We start from the raw sequence: 15,408 nt of genomic DNA, 5'->3' as shown, positions 1-15,408 counted from the left end.
ATACAATAAAATACAACAACAAAATGCCCCTAAAATTTAATTATAGGTACACTGGCGTTCAAAAGTGCATGGAGATGTTTCAACCGTAATATTAAGGCATTATCCATGCTCTTTTGAACGCCACTTTACACATAGGTACATACATCCCAAATTGTTCTATAGAGCAGTACATTTTTAAGCAATAGAGTTCAACTTCGTGCAATAAGTACAATTGTACGGGGGACATAAACATAACCCACCTCAAGTTAAAATCTCGATCATAATCTAGGAAACAATTGAAATCATACCTACCGAAACACTTGAGTGCCGCAGTAAACAACATGAAGTGTTTACAACAGGAGCATATTTAACGGCCGGCGAGCGAGGCTCTTCACTTAGTCTGTCCGCAGACGAGGCACGATGAAAGCGGTTACTTTGGTGTTGGTTGCCGTAGTGGCGGCGGTTGCCGCGTCGGACGCGGACTGGCATGAGTCTGCCCTGATTTATCAGATTTACCCCCGCAGTTTTAAGGATAGCGACGGGGATGGGATTGGTGATTTAAATGGTGAGTTTTTGTTTATATTGTACGCTATGTTTATAGTTTAGCCAACAGGATAACAGGATTTAACACGCAGACAAGACACGATTAAAGCGGTTACGGTGGCTTTGGTTGCCGTGGTGGCGGTGGTTGCCGCGTCGGATGCGGATTAATGGCATGAGTTCGCCCTGATTTATGAGATTTACCTCGCAGTTTTAGGTCGGCGATGGTATAGGGGATTTAAATGTTGAAACTATACGTCTCATTTTCTAACCATTTAACCGAATGTGTCAAGGAAAATGTTATTTTGTAAAGCAAAACCTCTTTTAGTCAATATACCTAAGATAACCAGTTTTTTTTATTCCACCAGGTATAACCTCCAAGTTGAGCTACCTAGCCCACACCGGGGTGGACGCAATATGGCTGTCGCCTATCTACAAGTCGCCCATGTACGATTTCGGCTACGACATCACTGACTACCGCGCCATCGCACCAGAGTTCGGCACCATGGAAGACTTTGATAACCTCATGGCTGAGGCCAAGAAGCTAGGTAAGTCTATATATATATACGAGTAGTCGTCAGTCTATAGTAGTTAGTCATGTATAATATGCAAGATTAAATAAATAAGTAAATATTTGGGGACATCTTACACAAATCAACCTAGCCCCAAACTAAGCAAAGCTTGTACTATGGGTGCTAGGCGACGATATACATACGTACATAGATAAATACATACTTATATACATAGAAAACAGCCATAACTCGAAAACAAATATCTGTGTTCATCACACAAATAAATGCCCTTACCGGGATTCGAACCCGGGACCATCGGCTTCATAAGCAGGGTCACTACCCACTAGGCCAGACCGGTTGTCAAATAACTATCACGCCCAATATAATATTTAAAACTTTCGCGTTTTGAACACATATTAACTCACATTTATAGACGGGTCTATCGCTGCTAAACGCGACCACGACCAGTGAAACCTGTGTCGAAACGTCGGTAAATAAAGGTAATAAAATAAATTCGTGATAAACCCGTCTATAAATGTGAGTTAATATGTATCACCACAGAATAACTAATAGTACTACCGTACAGAAAATTCACTCCTTCACAAAAGTCAGATTTAGGTATAAAATTATACCTATACTCGCCGCCTGCAACAAAATTGAAACTTATAACCGCGCACGAACCGTGAATCTTCTTTGTGCGAGCGTCACGTGACACGACTATCGTGCGGTCGAGCGGCAGCCCACTGCCATACGTCTGCCCTGCCCGGGAGGTGCGCCGGCCAAATGTACCTAAACTGCGTAGTGACACCCCGGTATCACGCCCAAGTTTAACATCATGAGATACTTCAACAGTTTGACAACCTTATATGACAGAAACTAAGAAGCAAGGTAAGTCTACTCGTAGCTCGTAGGTACATACGAGTAATTGTCGCTCTCTAGAGTTAGTAATATATCTTTGGCAACGACATCACTAAATATTGCTCCATTCTTTAGTTCGGCACCATAAACAACTTTGTCATAATAACTTTATGCTTTGCCTATAGGTAGTATACCTATACCCACCTAGTCGTACCTGCGCAAAAAGGGTACTCGTGGAATGCCAAGTACCTATTTATATAGCACATCTTCGCTACCTATTGAGAATTTTTGTATGATTTTATAAAAGCTAGCTTGATTCCATTCATGCTTTTTTTACCAATCACCCGGCAAGTAAGGGACACCTAGACAAAATCATCTTCAAAGCGAAGGTTGCTGTAGGTTGTGTGATATAGGAACAGATAATCTAGTCATTAAATACTTCATTAGTCAAGGTTAAGAAAATGTAATCAAACAGTCCCGCGGGCAGGCGTGGCTCACTCCGCGATTTCGTCGCTTTGCTACAGGTAGCTAAAAGTACATCCGTTCGGCCCCAATTTTGGAGTTTGCCATAAGCCGCGCGTGGCGCTGTCGCCACCTAGCGGCCATATCTGTGCTGATCGTAACAGACGCGTTTTGTTAGAGTGAGTCTTCTGTACCTAGTACTATTATTTATTCTGTGCCGCGGGTAAAAAAAACTCATTATGAGGTGTCGCATCGTTAAGTTAAACTGCGTTTTCCGGCGCTTATCGTTTTGCTGAGCAATTTTCTGACATCTCTATTGTAGATCTACAATACAAACAAGGCTAATCATCACTGGATTTGTTGTTATTTTTTGTAGGGTAGTCACCTGATCTTATAATGCGTAGTCTCATTATCTGTATGTACTATAAGTATGTAAAGTATGCAATTTTACTTATTATATCTTTTTTTTTTAACTTACCCATGTTTCCCCCGATCAGAAGTAATTATTATGGTTGAAGATGTAGCTCGTCACTTGTTCAGTAGGTATTCATTCGCTTTTTCACTCTCGCCTGTGTTAGGTTTGTTCTGTTTAGAATCTTAATTCGCTTATGCTTAAAGTTGGTTTGGTACTAATTTCAGAACTAGTTCTTGGACCATTTTCTATAAGGCGTGCAACTATTAATTGCCATCGAATTCGTAACTGATCAACCGTCAAAACTCGTCTAAAAATATCCTAAGGTTTCGTGCAATAACATACATAGTCATCCTACAATTAGACTAAGTACATATTTGATTAGTTTAATACCGATTGCGTTTTCGCTTTTCGGTCACGTGACCTACTAAATTGCGCTATGACTAGCTACAACTTCATTTGTTTTCAATAGAATGTACCTTTACTATACTAAAGTTAACTTTTTTGTTTCAGGCATAAAAGTAGTCCTTGACTACGTGCCCAACCACACAGGCAACGAGAGCGAGTGGTTCGTCAAGTCCTGCAAGCGGCAGGACGGCTACGACAATTACTACATATGGGCTGATGGCAGGCCGAACCCTGACGATCCTGATCACCCGCTGCCTCCGAATAACTGGGTTTGAATTTCATTTACACGTAATTGCTATAAAAGTTGGAGCTGACATAATAAGTAAGTAAATTTAAAAAGAAAGTAAATATTTTCCGGCCAATCATTGTCTATGGAAATATAGTTTTAAAAAGTCTTTTGTTTCATATTTGTCTATTGCAAAACTTATCTAAACTTGGTCAAGCAGATCTTGTCAGTAGAAAAAGGCGGCAAATTTGAAAAATGTAGGCGCGAAGGGATATCGTCCCATAGAAAATTTGAATTTCGCGCCTTTTTTTACTGACAACATTTGCTTGACCAGCTATAGTTACCTATGTAATAACCCTACAGATCAGCGTGTTCCGCAAGAGCGCTTGGGAGTACAACGAGGACCGCCAGCAGTTCTACCTGCACCAGTTCGTGGTCGGCCAGCCCGACCTGAACTACCGCGACGCCAAGGTCCGGGAGGAAATGAAGGTACTAACATCAACACTTAACTGATCGCAGGTAGGCCTTATCTCAAGTCATGTAAAAAGGCTTAGCACAAATTGTTAAAAAGTATTTTAAATAAGTTTTATGCAGAGAAAAAGGGATGATTAGGCTTGCTTTTTGTCAAAATACTGTGTAGATTATTACTCTGGTAGATTATTTTGGTAAATAATGGCTATTTTGGTAGGTAATAGCAGTTCGCGAACGAATTGTGAATGGCATACTTGTTAGAAGCGCGTTCGGAAGATGCAGACGCATCTTTAGATAATGCTTTCGTACCTAGTTTAACACTATTGAGTATGTACCTTTTTTGTTTGCAGGATGTGCTTCGATTCTGGCTCGACAAGGGCGTGTCCGGTTTCCGCGTGGACGCTGTAAACATGATGTATGAAGTAGATCCAGCTGATTTCGACGGACAGTACCCCGATGAACCGCTTTCAGGTAATTCAAAAATAAATAAACATATTCAAAACATATTAAATGCAATTGACGAGTCATTAGTTAGTTACACTGGGCATTTTCCGCAAATCGACAACCATTGTTCCTATTTTGCGTGAAAACGAGGTTGCACTACTCTAGCCACCCCAGCTCGTCCATGAAACCTAGCAGTGTCTTCAGGTTGCTAACTGCCTCCTTCAGTGTGCACGGAGTCCCTAGGTATTGGTTCCTGTATGCTTCTATCTGTTTACAGTGTAGGAGGATATGTTTTGCTGTTTCTTCTTCTTCCATGCACGCTCTGCACACGGGGCTGTCTGTTTTACCCATATTATGTAGGTGTTTGTTTAGTGTGTTATGTCCTGTGATTAATCCCACTATTTTGCGTAGTTGGTGTCTGGGTGTTTTCAGTAGTACTTTGGTAAGCTTGTAGTTTTTATTCCGGTAGAATTTCTTTGGTCTGCCTACAGGTGTTCATTTCAGTCCAGTACTTGTTGTCATTATAAAACTAACTGATTGTATTAGTCATAATTAGGGCATGCAATAACATTCTCGGGAAAGGTTTCAAATTTCCCGGGATTGGCTCAGGACCAGTTCCGAGAAATCCCGGGAAATCGGGAAATTTCGGGAAAATTAAAAAAGTTATTATTTTGATTGAAATGGTTATAATCAAATGATTAATTAATATTTCTATTAGTTTTTAAACTAAATCAAACTTAACGGTTGATATATTAACTAAAATATACCTATCTATAATAAATGTCAATATTCAAATTCTGATGTTTTCTAAGAATCAACTAACTAACTAATACGGCTCAGCGACCCAAAGAGGGTCTTGGCCTCCGAACTCCGAAACGAAAGCACGCCACTTTTCCCGGTCCTGCGCCGTTTCCTGCCAATTATCGGCTTGAAGCTGACGCACATCCGCTTCCACACTGTCTCCCCAGCGGTACCTGGGCCGACCTACCGGGCGGCCACCAGTCGGTCTTCCCAGGTACGCCCTCTTGGCAGCCCGATCCTCTCCCATTCTTAATAGGTGACCGAACCAGCGAAGTCTGTGGGATTTCGTTTCGCCGATGATATTGGGTCCGGCCACCAACTCCTCGATTTCGACGTTCTTCCGTATCCTCCACGTGCCGCTGTCTGTCTTGATAGGTCCCAGAGATCTTACGAAAGATCTTTCTTTCCGCTACCAGGAGCTTTCCTCTTTTTGTGTTAGTGTCCAGGCCTCGCACCCATACATAAGGATTGGTCGGATCCTTATATATCCTTGACTTAGTATTTCTGCTGAGAAGCCTGGATATCAACACTTTATGGAGGGCTGCGCTGCATCGCAGGGCGTTTTAGATGCGAATATTGATCTCCTCCTCCCTTGTGTTTGTATCGGTAATGGTGCACCCAAGACACCGGAACTTGTCAACTACACGGTAGACGGTACCCCCAACATGGAGACTTCTGCGCTGAACTTGTGTATTTTTGTAGCGCTTCATATATTCAGTTTTTGACTGGTTAATCCTGTGACCTATCCTAGGGGCCTCTCGCTCCAAGACACTGGCTGCCTGTACTACTTCTTCGCGGCTTTCTCCTAATAAAGCCAGGTCGTCCGCGTACCCTATCACTTTATGCTTGCCGCTCATCTCCAGCCCTATGTCCAACGCTAACACTTTTCGGACAACATGTTCAAGGGCTAAGTTGAAGAGCACGGGTGATAAGGCATCTCCCTGCTGTAGACCGGTCATCACCTTGAATTCCTCGGTCAGCTCACCGCACACGCATCCTACTCTCTTTTGTTGCTGTAGTGATCATGGCTACTACATAGTTTTCTAGGGATGTTAAAGTTTACAAGAATGGCATAAAGAGCGTCCCAATCTATGCTGTCATAGGCCTTAGTGAAGTCCACAAACAAAGAGTGAACGCTTTGGGCGTACTCCCACTTCTTCCGCATAATCTGGAGCAAGAAAATCTGGTCCGTCGTGCTGCGGTTTCTGCGGATACCACATTGGTAATCCCCAAGGATTCTTTCAGAATATGGTTCCAGCCTCTTGAGCAGTACGTTGGACAAAACTTTGTACGCTGTAGTGAGTAAAGCGATTCCTCGATAGTTTGAGCATCTCTTTTTCGAGCCTTTTTTGTGGACTGGACAGATGACACCGACGTTCCATTCGTGTGGCTGTTCCTCTTGCTCCCATATTAAAGCTCTCATTTGCTGGTAATATGAGGGTAAATAACTGATCGCATCTAAACTCTGTCACTTAAACTGGATCTTAATTGGTTACAAATGTAACCAGTCGAAGAAAACGTACCCATATTATACCATTGCTCTGTTGAACAAAGTATTGTCATAGAAAAAATATATATATGTACAACATAATTTCGGCTTGTAGCCAATTCGCAATTAGACATAAATCGATATAACATAACATTTATAAATTTCCCGAAATTTCGATATTTCCCGGGAATTTTGTCTCCAGTTCCGATACAGTCTGAAAGTGCCCGTTCCCGGGAATTCTCGAGAAAAATCAGTCTCGGGAATTCCCGGGAGCATGCCCTAGTCATAATGCATACAATTCCTACATTAGGTAAATTAATGTATTTTTATTAACATTCCATTTCCAGGCGATCCTAACTCCGGCCCAGACGACTACGGCTACCTGAACCACATCTACACCCAGAACCAGGACGAGACCTACACCGTGGTGTACGACTGGCGCGACGTACTCAACGAATATTTCTACAACGACGGCGAGTACAAGATCATGATGACGGAGGCCTACACCGACTTGAACCTTATGCTGAGGTAATAAAGAATACTTATGCTTCACACATTCAGGGCCAAGAACCCGACTGTCGGGTACACTGTTCGTAGCGACTACGCGCTCCATACGGCGAAACCGTGGCTACTCGCTACGAGCGTGACCCTTAGCACTTAGTGGCGTTTCACAAACAAGCGTAATATATTTTTTTTATTCAAAATCTTTAATACCTAAATGCCTAAATAAAACTTGAATACCTAAAAAAACATTGCCTTGCTGTGCTTTGCCCTAACAGGGCCCATGTGAACCTGTTTATAATAATTATAATTGTGTAACATCTATATTACCATGGTCGCAATAAAGTATTATGATTATGAATGTGTTAAACATGGTAGGGATGGTTTAGGTTTAGTTTAGCTAATAAGTATACATAAATTGTTTATATTTTTAGGTATTACGGCGATGGAAAGAGAAACGGCTCTATCCCCTTCAATTTCAGTTTTCTGAGCGATGTTAAGAATACTTCCAATGCTAAGGATATCAAAGTGATCATTGATAAATGGATGACGTATATGCCTGCGGGACAACCTGCAAACTGGGTGGTGAGTTAGTTATTTATAAACTTCTATTGCTGTAGATGTGTACGGAATGCCTTGTGGGGAACTGGGATGTAAAATATAGATTGGCCAGTTCCTGAGTCACCAGAAAACCTCTTATCCAGACTAGCCATTGTTTAGATAACCTCCCAAAGTTTTTTATTTTTTATTTAGCCTACTTTGCTGTCCCACTGCGGGGCAAAGGCCTCCCTTCGTTTTCTCTACTCGACCCTGTCATCGGTCTTTTCCTACCATTTGGGGTAGAATGCGTCCAAGTCGGCCCGCCATCTCCTTTTCGGTCTGCCTAAACTCCGACCTGCACCATCTAATTGACTAATTGTTTTTTTTTTTTCAGAATGGGAATCACGACCAGAGCCGTGTAGCCAATCGTCAGGGCACAGATCGCATCGACGCTATGAACCTTCTCGCGCTGATCCTGCCGGGAGTCACGCTCACCTACCAGGTATATCTACAAAGTTGATCACCCATGCCACACACACTAAATAATAAATTCTAAAATGCGCTGCCTAGTTAAAGTATATATAAATATGTATGACACTGCGGAGCCCCGCTCATTTCGCGGTTAATCGCATACATCGTCACGGTTTTGCCCCGAAAGTGCGGTTTGCGTAGTAACAAATGCTAGTTTATTAGCTCTGTGTACAAACACCATATATTTAATAATTCAAGCTATCAAAATTGCGGCTACAATATTTTTGCACTGCTTTAAGCATCTAGGTATTCCTTAGCTCAATCTCTTTTTTTTTATGTAAGCCGTTTAGTTTTTGACTTCTAACAGTATTCATAAATCTTTAAGGGCGAAGAAATCGGTATGACCGACGGCTACATCTCATGGGAGGACACCGTAGACCCTCAGGCCTGCCAGACCGAGGACCCTATCAACTACGCCAGCCACTCTCGGGACCCCAACCGCACACCGTACCACTGGAACGGCGAGAAGAACGCAGGGTTCTCTGACACTGACGGCAAGACTTGGTTGCCTATAGCTAGTAACTATAGAGAGGTTAACTTGGAAAGGGAGATGAGAGAGCCCAAGAGCCATTATAAGGTAAAACTGCTTAGACAGCTGATTAAACTTTTATTACGTATTATCAGGGCTGTGATCGCGAAAATCGATATTCGCAAATTGCGGGCATCTTTCTCTGTCAACCTAATCTAACCAGGATTTGCATTTATCTTTGCTAAATAGAATTATTAGGACAATTTAGCCTCAAGATTTAATTCACTGCCTATCTTGGCTTTTTTATGCGCTTTAAAGGATTAAATTGTGTTGGTGATGACACTGATGACGATTAGCTCAGACCAATTCCTAAATTAGCACTTTTGGGTGAAGTCGGATATCAAGAGTAGGTACTATTAATTTATTATTGCAAGTAATCACTGCTAAAACAAAAGCTCAATTTTCCTTCTAACTAGTTCCAACAAATATAACATTAATTCCATTCTCGTGACAGTTCTACAAAGACGTGGTGGCTCTCAAGAAGACCAGAGCCGTGCGCTCAGGAGACCTGGAAACCCGGGCGCTCGGCGAACACGTGCTGGTTGTTGCCAGGTACTCCTATCTCTTTGCACCTTGCCTTAAATTCACCACTGGCATTCAAGCCAGCACATCAAAATATCAAGAACCTCCAAATCCCAGGCGTTTTCAAAACATTTAAGTGACCCGATATAACGTCAGTGGAACACAGAGGCTTTCCTGCTCAAATTTTACCTGCATAAGTTTTGGGCCAAATGGGTCTTTTCTTCTTTTTCCCCAAATTGCATGCGCGAATAGGGAATATTACGCTGCTCTAACGCTGCGTAGGGGGCGCCACTCCCACTATCCATCACAATCTGGGGGTCTACCGCGAAACAAGAAAATCGAAATTTCGTTATCTAACCTCTTTATCACTCCTGCATATTCGAGCGATAAAGAGGCAGATAAGTAAATTTCGATTTTCGCGTTTCCCGGTGGGCCCTTGTTAACAAACCGCCTTGATGCAAATGATGCATCAATGTCATATTTTATTGCCTGTGAAAACTTGTCAAAACCAGTTTAAGGCACAGTATGTATAAGTTACTCTATGGTTTACTATAGGCGATAGTGCTGCACTCTGGAAGCAGAATATTGCAGTAATAAACTGATAATAGGGGGCTATTATCAGTTTATTACATCTATTAGAAATATTTTTTCTTAATATACTGCTGACTAGAGTAAAAAAAGTGTTCACCATTATTTAACCAAACCTAACTTTCAGACTGAAAGCCGGCTCCCGCGCGGTGGTGGGTGTAGTGAACCTGTCAGATGAAGAGCAAGCCGTGGACCTGTCGTCGATCAGACTCCTTCCATCGCTGCTGGAGGTCAAGGCTTCAAGCATCAACAGTGCGCTGGAAAAAGGGTATGATCCTAGCTTTTAACTAAAGATAGTTTACTTATTCTCAATATTTTGTCTAAGCATTAGGTTTTTAAACAACAGGGATATCTCATTGCAACCCATGGCAAATACACCAGTTTTTGTGGGAGTCGCAAATTGTAATGCGGGCTGTACATACTCATCGAAAGACCCCGAGACAGACCGAGAACGAGTGTGTACATACTGCACACTTCTCGTTTCGCTCTTCCTCGTCTCGACTCGCGCTTCTCCGATTGTATCGGAGCGGAGTGTGTACAGCTGGCACAAAAATACTACAATTCAAAAATAGTGCAAATCCACTTCTAATCATTGGATGCCAAACTGATAGTAACTGTCATAATTTAAATATCCCGTTTATTAAAAATGTACTTGTATTAACACAAGTATGCACGGTAGCATACATACTGTAATATTATAAGAACTGATTTTTTTGTTGTGGATTTACAAATTAGTTATATTTTTGTCATTTTAAAGTCTAATTCCGTATTATTCGTGTTACAGACAAAAGGTGGTCAAGTCCAGATTCACCGTGGCGCCTCACAGTGCCGTGGCGCTCCAATCTCTCATCTGGGTACCACACATCCTTGTATAAACATCATCCTGGCTACCCGCCGTACCCGTTCCCGTAAATTAGTTAGTCATACAATTAGACACCTAAATTATATCTTACACTTAGAATAGTTTTTTAGTATTCTAGTAATAAAATTATAACTAATAGTTGTAGTTTGATTTAATTTAATCCTTAATTATTTTTAACAATTACTTACAGTACCTATTCTAGCTTTACTTTTTCTTTTTATTAGAAATCCATAGCACCCTCTAAGAAACACAAGCAGTCCACCATGTTTATAACATAGTCTAAATCCTTCTTGGTGATTATCTTCTTCTTCTTAGTTGATGTGTTGTATGTTTCTTTGACTATTGTTTCTAGAAATAACTCCTGGAACAAATAAAATTACTTTCAAAACCATCATAAAAAAAGATTGACTGCTGTACAAGCACATGTCTGCCATTTTTAATAAAAAAAACTTGATCGAAAACAATAAACTGGTGCAGTATAAGTACTTACATGTTCACGGATGATAAATAACATCATGTGTCATCTCATAGGTCAAAGGAAACAAAAAACTATGCAAGTATTGATTCATGTCCTTGTATGTGTAACTTTCAGGATCAAAACAAACAACATTTGTCTTTCCCAATTTTATATCTAGGGTAATGTAAATGATAGATTTCGGGGTCCCCTAGGGGTATATTGGATTAGATATCCCTAGGGCCATGGCTGGGCGATACATATTGGCCATAGACTAGGAATCCTGTAGACGGAGTTTAGAGCAATTATTTCATGCAACCGATGATGCCAAAAATGCAGGGGTGCGCAGGACGAGGTGAACGAAGTCCCGTGCCGTGATTGGTCCGTTCAAACGACGAACGAGTTCACGGATGTCACACAAAGACATTTTCGACTCGAACATGGAGTAAACAGACTGCACAAACAAAGAAATAACAAGAAGAATCGGACAGACATGGAAGAAGTACTGGGCCATGAAGGATATATTTAAGAAGAAACTACCAATAAAACTAAAAAAACTAGCCTTCGACTCATGCATTCTGCCCTGTCTTACATATGGTAGTCAAACATGGTCACTCACAGGAGATATCATCAAACGAATTCAAGTATGTCAACGGTCAATAGAAAGAAGTGTCCTTAACATAAAGTTATCAAACAGAGTTAGAAACACAGAGATAAGAAGAACAAGATTTATAGATGCAGCAATACATATATTGAAACAAAAATACAATTAGGATTGTTCATTTTTTTTAGACCCCCATTTTTATTTTATTTTCTGAAAATATAGGTTAATTTAAGATACCAATTTGAATGATTTATTAATTCACGGCTCGGTTGAATATTTATAATTTATTGAAAATATGAGATACGACTTCTCGTAAATTACATGTAGTGGCTGATTTGATAAAGCACAAGCAATAACAAACATTAAAAAAATAGTTGTAATTGTCAATTGATTGTAATGTCACCTGTCTACAATGTCAGTGTCACGCGTTTCTATAAATAATATCGTCTGGAAAACTCGTTTATTTTGAATCCCTAAATCAATAATTTCAAAATACCTACGCTATAAATTTGTGAAAGCTGATTCCAGAAATCTGCCTAAGTTATATAATATTACTTAGTTTTATTGGAGTATGTATCCATATAGCATCCAACTCCAACCATAACTTGCCTGAAATCAGGGGAGCAAAAATACAAATGTAAGTTACATCATATATTTTTTAACTGATTCGATTCGTAAGATGATTGGATTCATAAAATCGTTATAAGCGTCCATTGCTAAGGTAGCACCCAGTGGGTTCTACCGGCTTGTTCCCATTGTTTGGATATTGTACTATATTAGGTACATGCCAATTTTGCTAATTATATCCTATAATTTCAGGTCATCATAATGTGATTCCTATTTAGATACGGCTGTGGGATACGTAATGTACGAAGGAGATTGATTTTGTTAAGGCACTTGGGCCCTGAACAAAGTTGAGCATTTTGTATCGAAACGAACGTCATATTAATCGTCATAATACTTTACGACAGTAAATAATGCCTGGGAACAGAGTAAATAACAAACCATACACTTCTCTTCTGGTTCGTCAACAAGAAGCCATCATTGTCAGCTGCTCGTGCAGAACATGATGAACATACATATATGTATAGTTACTTTTTTTTGGGAAACATATATACATATATTTCCTAAATTAATAAAAAAGTAGGTAAACAAAAACATGTTTTATTATTCACAACTATTAACTTAAGTCTTGTCCACCATGATATCAGCAGCTTGAACTGCAACATGTACCTGGAAATTAGAAATTATATCTTTTTAAAGCAGTTTCAGGCTGAATTTTGAGTATGACTATGTATTCTTGTATAGTGTTTCTTTCTAGTAGGCACCATCTCTGTTTAACGGTTTGCCTTTATATACTCTGGCTACATTACCACAGAAAACACATAGGTCCCCGCGACCCTACCTACAAAGTGAGCTTTTAAATAATTGTAGTAAAATAATATTAATTTTATACTTACATCGACGTGATCCTCACAGCAATACTGTGTGTGAGTAGGTAGGTATTCCAAGTTCAATTCACGGCACCATGTTTCACGTCGTAGGTCTTCGCGGATTCGAACAATTATTTTTGTGAATCATTCCCACACGTAGGAACAAGGTCTTTGATATATCAACGAAAACTACTGTTTAGGTATCAATTATAAATCAAATCATAACAAACCAGCGCAGCGGTTTAACTGAAAAATTTCATTATGACAATGATAACTTTGACAATTACGTGAGTGACGGATGATTTACTATGGTCCGGTAACTTTTATTATGCGATGACTTTACATTCAGCCAACGAGAAAGGTCAAACTAAGGTCATAAGGATATTTGTTGAAATATCTTCAATCCTCAATTATTATATCGCAGCAAATGTCGGAAACTGTTTGAAAACCTCATATCTCGAAATGGTTTTCGAAATAGAACATTAAAAAAAAAATGAACAATCCTAATTGGGCCGGGCACATAGCCAGGATGAAAAACAACAGATGGACAAAAATAGCAACAAATTGGAATCCAAAAATTGGTAAAAGAAACAATAGGAAAAGACTGGAAAGAAATGGCAATAGATAGACAAGAATGGAAGAAAATGTTGGACAAATACTTAAAAATATTAGAAAAAGGCGATTCGGAAGAGGCCTAGGTCAAAAAGACCTTACGAACATGCATATAGAAATATACATACATAAAATTATAATTGTTAAATGAAATGTTAACAGTTCGTATAAGAAAGGCTTTAATAATAATAATAATAAAACATGGAGTAAAATTACCGTATGCGTGGCAGAGGGGGTAGCGCGACTATGCTAAGTCTGGAGGATGTTTTGTCTGTGGTATTGGCCCAGGGCGCCAAATTTCAAAATACGCCCCTGGCAGGCGTGGCTCACTCCGCGATTTCGTCACTTTGCTACAGGTACGAGTAGCTAAAAGTACATCCGTTCCACACCACAGCCACGGGTGGCGCTGTCGCCACCTAGTGGCCATATCTGTCCTGATCGGAACAGACGCGTTTTGTTAGACAGTGAGTCTTCTGTACCTCGTACTATTATTTATTCTGTGCCCCTGGCCACACAAGCAAGATATAATATGTGGCGTAAAACACTAAGTTAGCCATGACTAACCTTGCTGTCCCTGCTGAGTGTCACCAACAATTAACTAAAGTGTAATTTTTCATAGACATAGTAGTCTAGATTATACAGAAACATTTTAAAAATACAATTAATCTCTTACCGTTGCTTTCGTAACTAAGAACGCAGCATCAGCACTGATGACGCTTACATCTGGATCCTGTTTCATTATATTCTTAATCCTCGCTATAGGTAACCTTGTGGCCTTCACAACCTCACTCCTTGCACTCTGCGGCTTCTTCTCCACATGTTCTTCTGAGCTGACTAGCTCGGATTCTTGCAGAATCTCACTTTCAATGGGTTCGGAGTTTATTTCAGTATCAATGTATTGTTCCGTGTCCGCATACTGTTCTGTGTCGTCGATAACGTCTGATATGTCGATATCCGTGTAATGCTCGCTTTCGGTCATCGTTCTTTATAAATGTAGACGTATAATTTTACTTAATTTAAAGTAAATAGGTAAGAAAACAAGAATCGCGCGCTATTGCCCACAATCACTTCAGAGCATAGACCAGGAATGACATTGACACTACTGACAGCTGATAGTGACAGCTAAGTTGTTGCCTGTACTAACATTAGATTTTAAGGTTGGCAACATCTACATTACGGATTCTTGCACACGGAGCATTCAGCTTGTACTGTCTAATGTGCCTATTTGACCATTTTACTTGCTCCAACTATACGCACCTTGTGTAAAGAGTATGAAAGGCCTATTTGTCTTATAAGCCATAGTAAGCAGACTTAAGCCCTCCATTCACACTCCTACCTTGCAGTCCGCCTGGCAGGACTGCGGAGCAGAATACATAGATGGTCAAGCAAATCTTGTCAGTAGAAAAAGGCGCGAAATTCAAATTTTCTATGAGACGATATCCCTTCGCGCCTACATTTTTCAAATTTTGTCGCCTTTTTCTACTGACAAGATCTGCTTGACCAACTATAGCTCACATAGGTACCTGCTTAGCCGTCCATCACCAGAGGGCCTACCACGAAAGACGAAATTTTGATATCTGCCTCTCTCTCTGCTTTTGCTCTTCCGATAGACTAGAACAGTGTTTTTCAA

The 15,408-nt window shown here is 40.3% G+C and overlaps 2 protein-coding genes across 2 annotated transcripts; one reads left to right on the top strand and one right to left on the bottom strand.

Moving 5' to 3' along the window:
- Window positions 1–369: 369 nt before the first annotated feature.
- LOC134793526 (maltase A1-like) lies at window positions 370–10,813 on the top strand. The gene is made up of 12 exons (XM_063765121.1): window positions 370–544; window positions 888–1,067; window positions 3,277–3,440; window positions 3,761–3,886; window positions 4,219–4,339; window positions 6,950–7,130; window positions 7,538–7,688; window positions 8,038–8,145; window positions 8,500–8,751; window positions 9,158–9,255; window positions 9,941–10,081; window positions 10,598–10,813. Exons 1-12 carry the CDS (start codon window positions 400–402, stop codon window positions 10,686–10,688), a joined length of 1,758 nt encoding a protein of 585 aa, XP_063621191.1. The 5' UTR covers window positions 370–399; the 3' UTR covers window positions 10,689–10,813.
- Window position 10,814: 1 nt separating this feature from the next.
- Window positions 10,815–14,846, bottom strand: LOC134793556 (DNA polymerase epsilon subunit 4). The gene is made up of 2 exons (XM_063765167.1): window positions 14,452–14,846; window positions 10,815–11,036 (listed from the first exon to the last, which is right to left on the bottom strand). Exons 1-2 carry the CDS (start codon window positions 14,755–14,757, stop codon window positions 10,896–10,898), a joined length of 447 nt encoding a protein of 148 aa, XP_063621237.1. The 5' UTR covers window positions 14,758–14,846; the 3' UTR covers window positions 10,815–10,895.
- Window positions 14,847–15,408: the final 562 nt, after the last annotated feature.

This window comes from Cydia splendana, chromosome 9 (genome assembly GCF_910591565.1).
Source record: "Cydia splendana chromosome 9, ilCydSple1.2, whole genome shotgun sequence".
Taxonomy (NCBI): domain Eukaryota; kingdom Metazoa; phylum Arthropoda; class Insecta; order Lepidoptera; family Tortricidae; genus Cydia; species Cydia splendana.
This window is presented reverse-complemented; position numbering and strand designations above follow the sequence as displayed.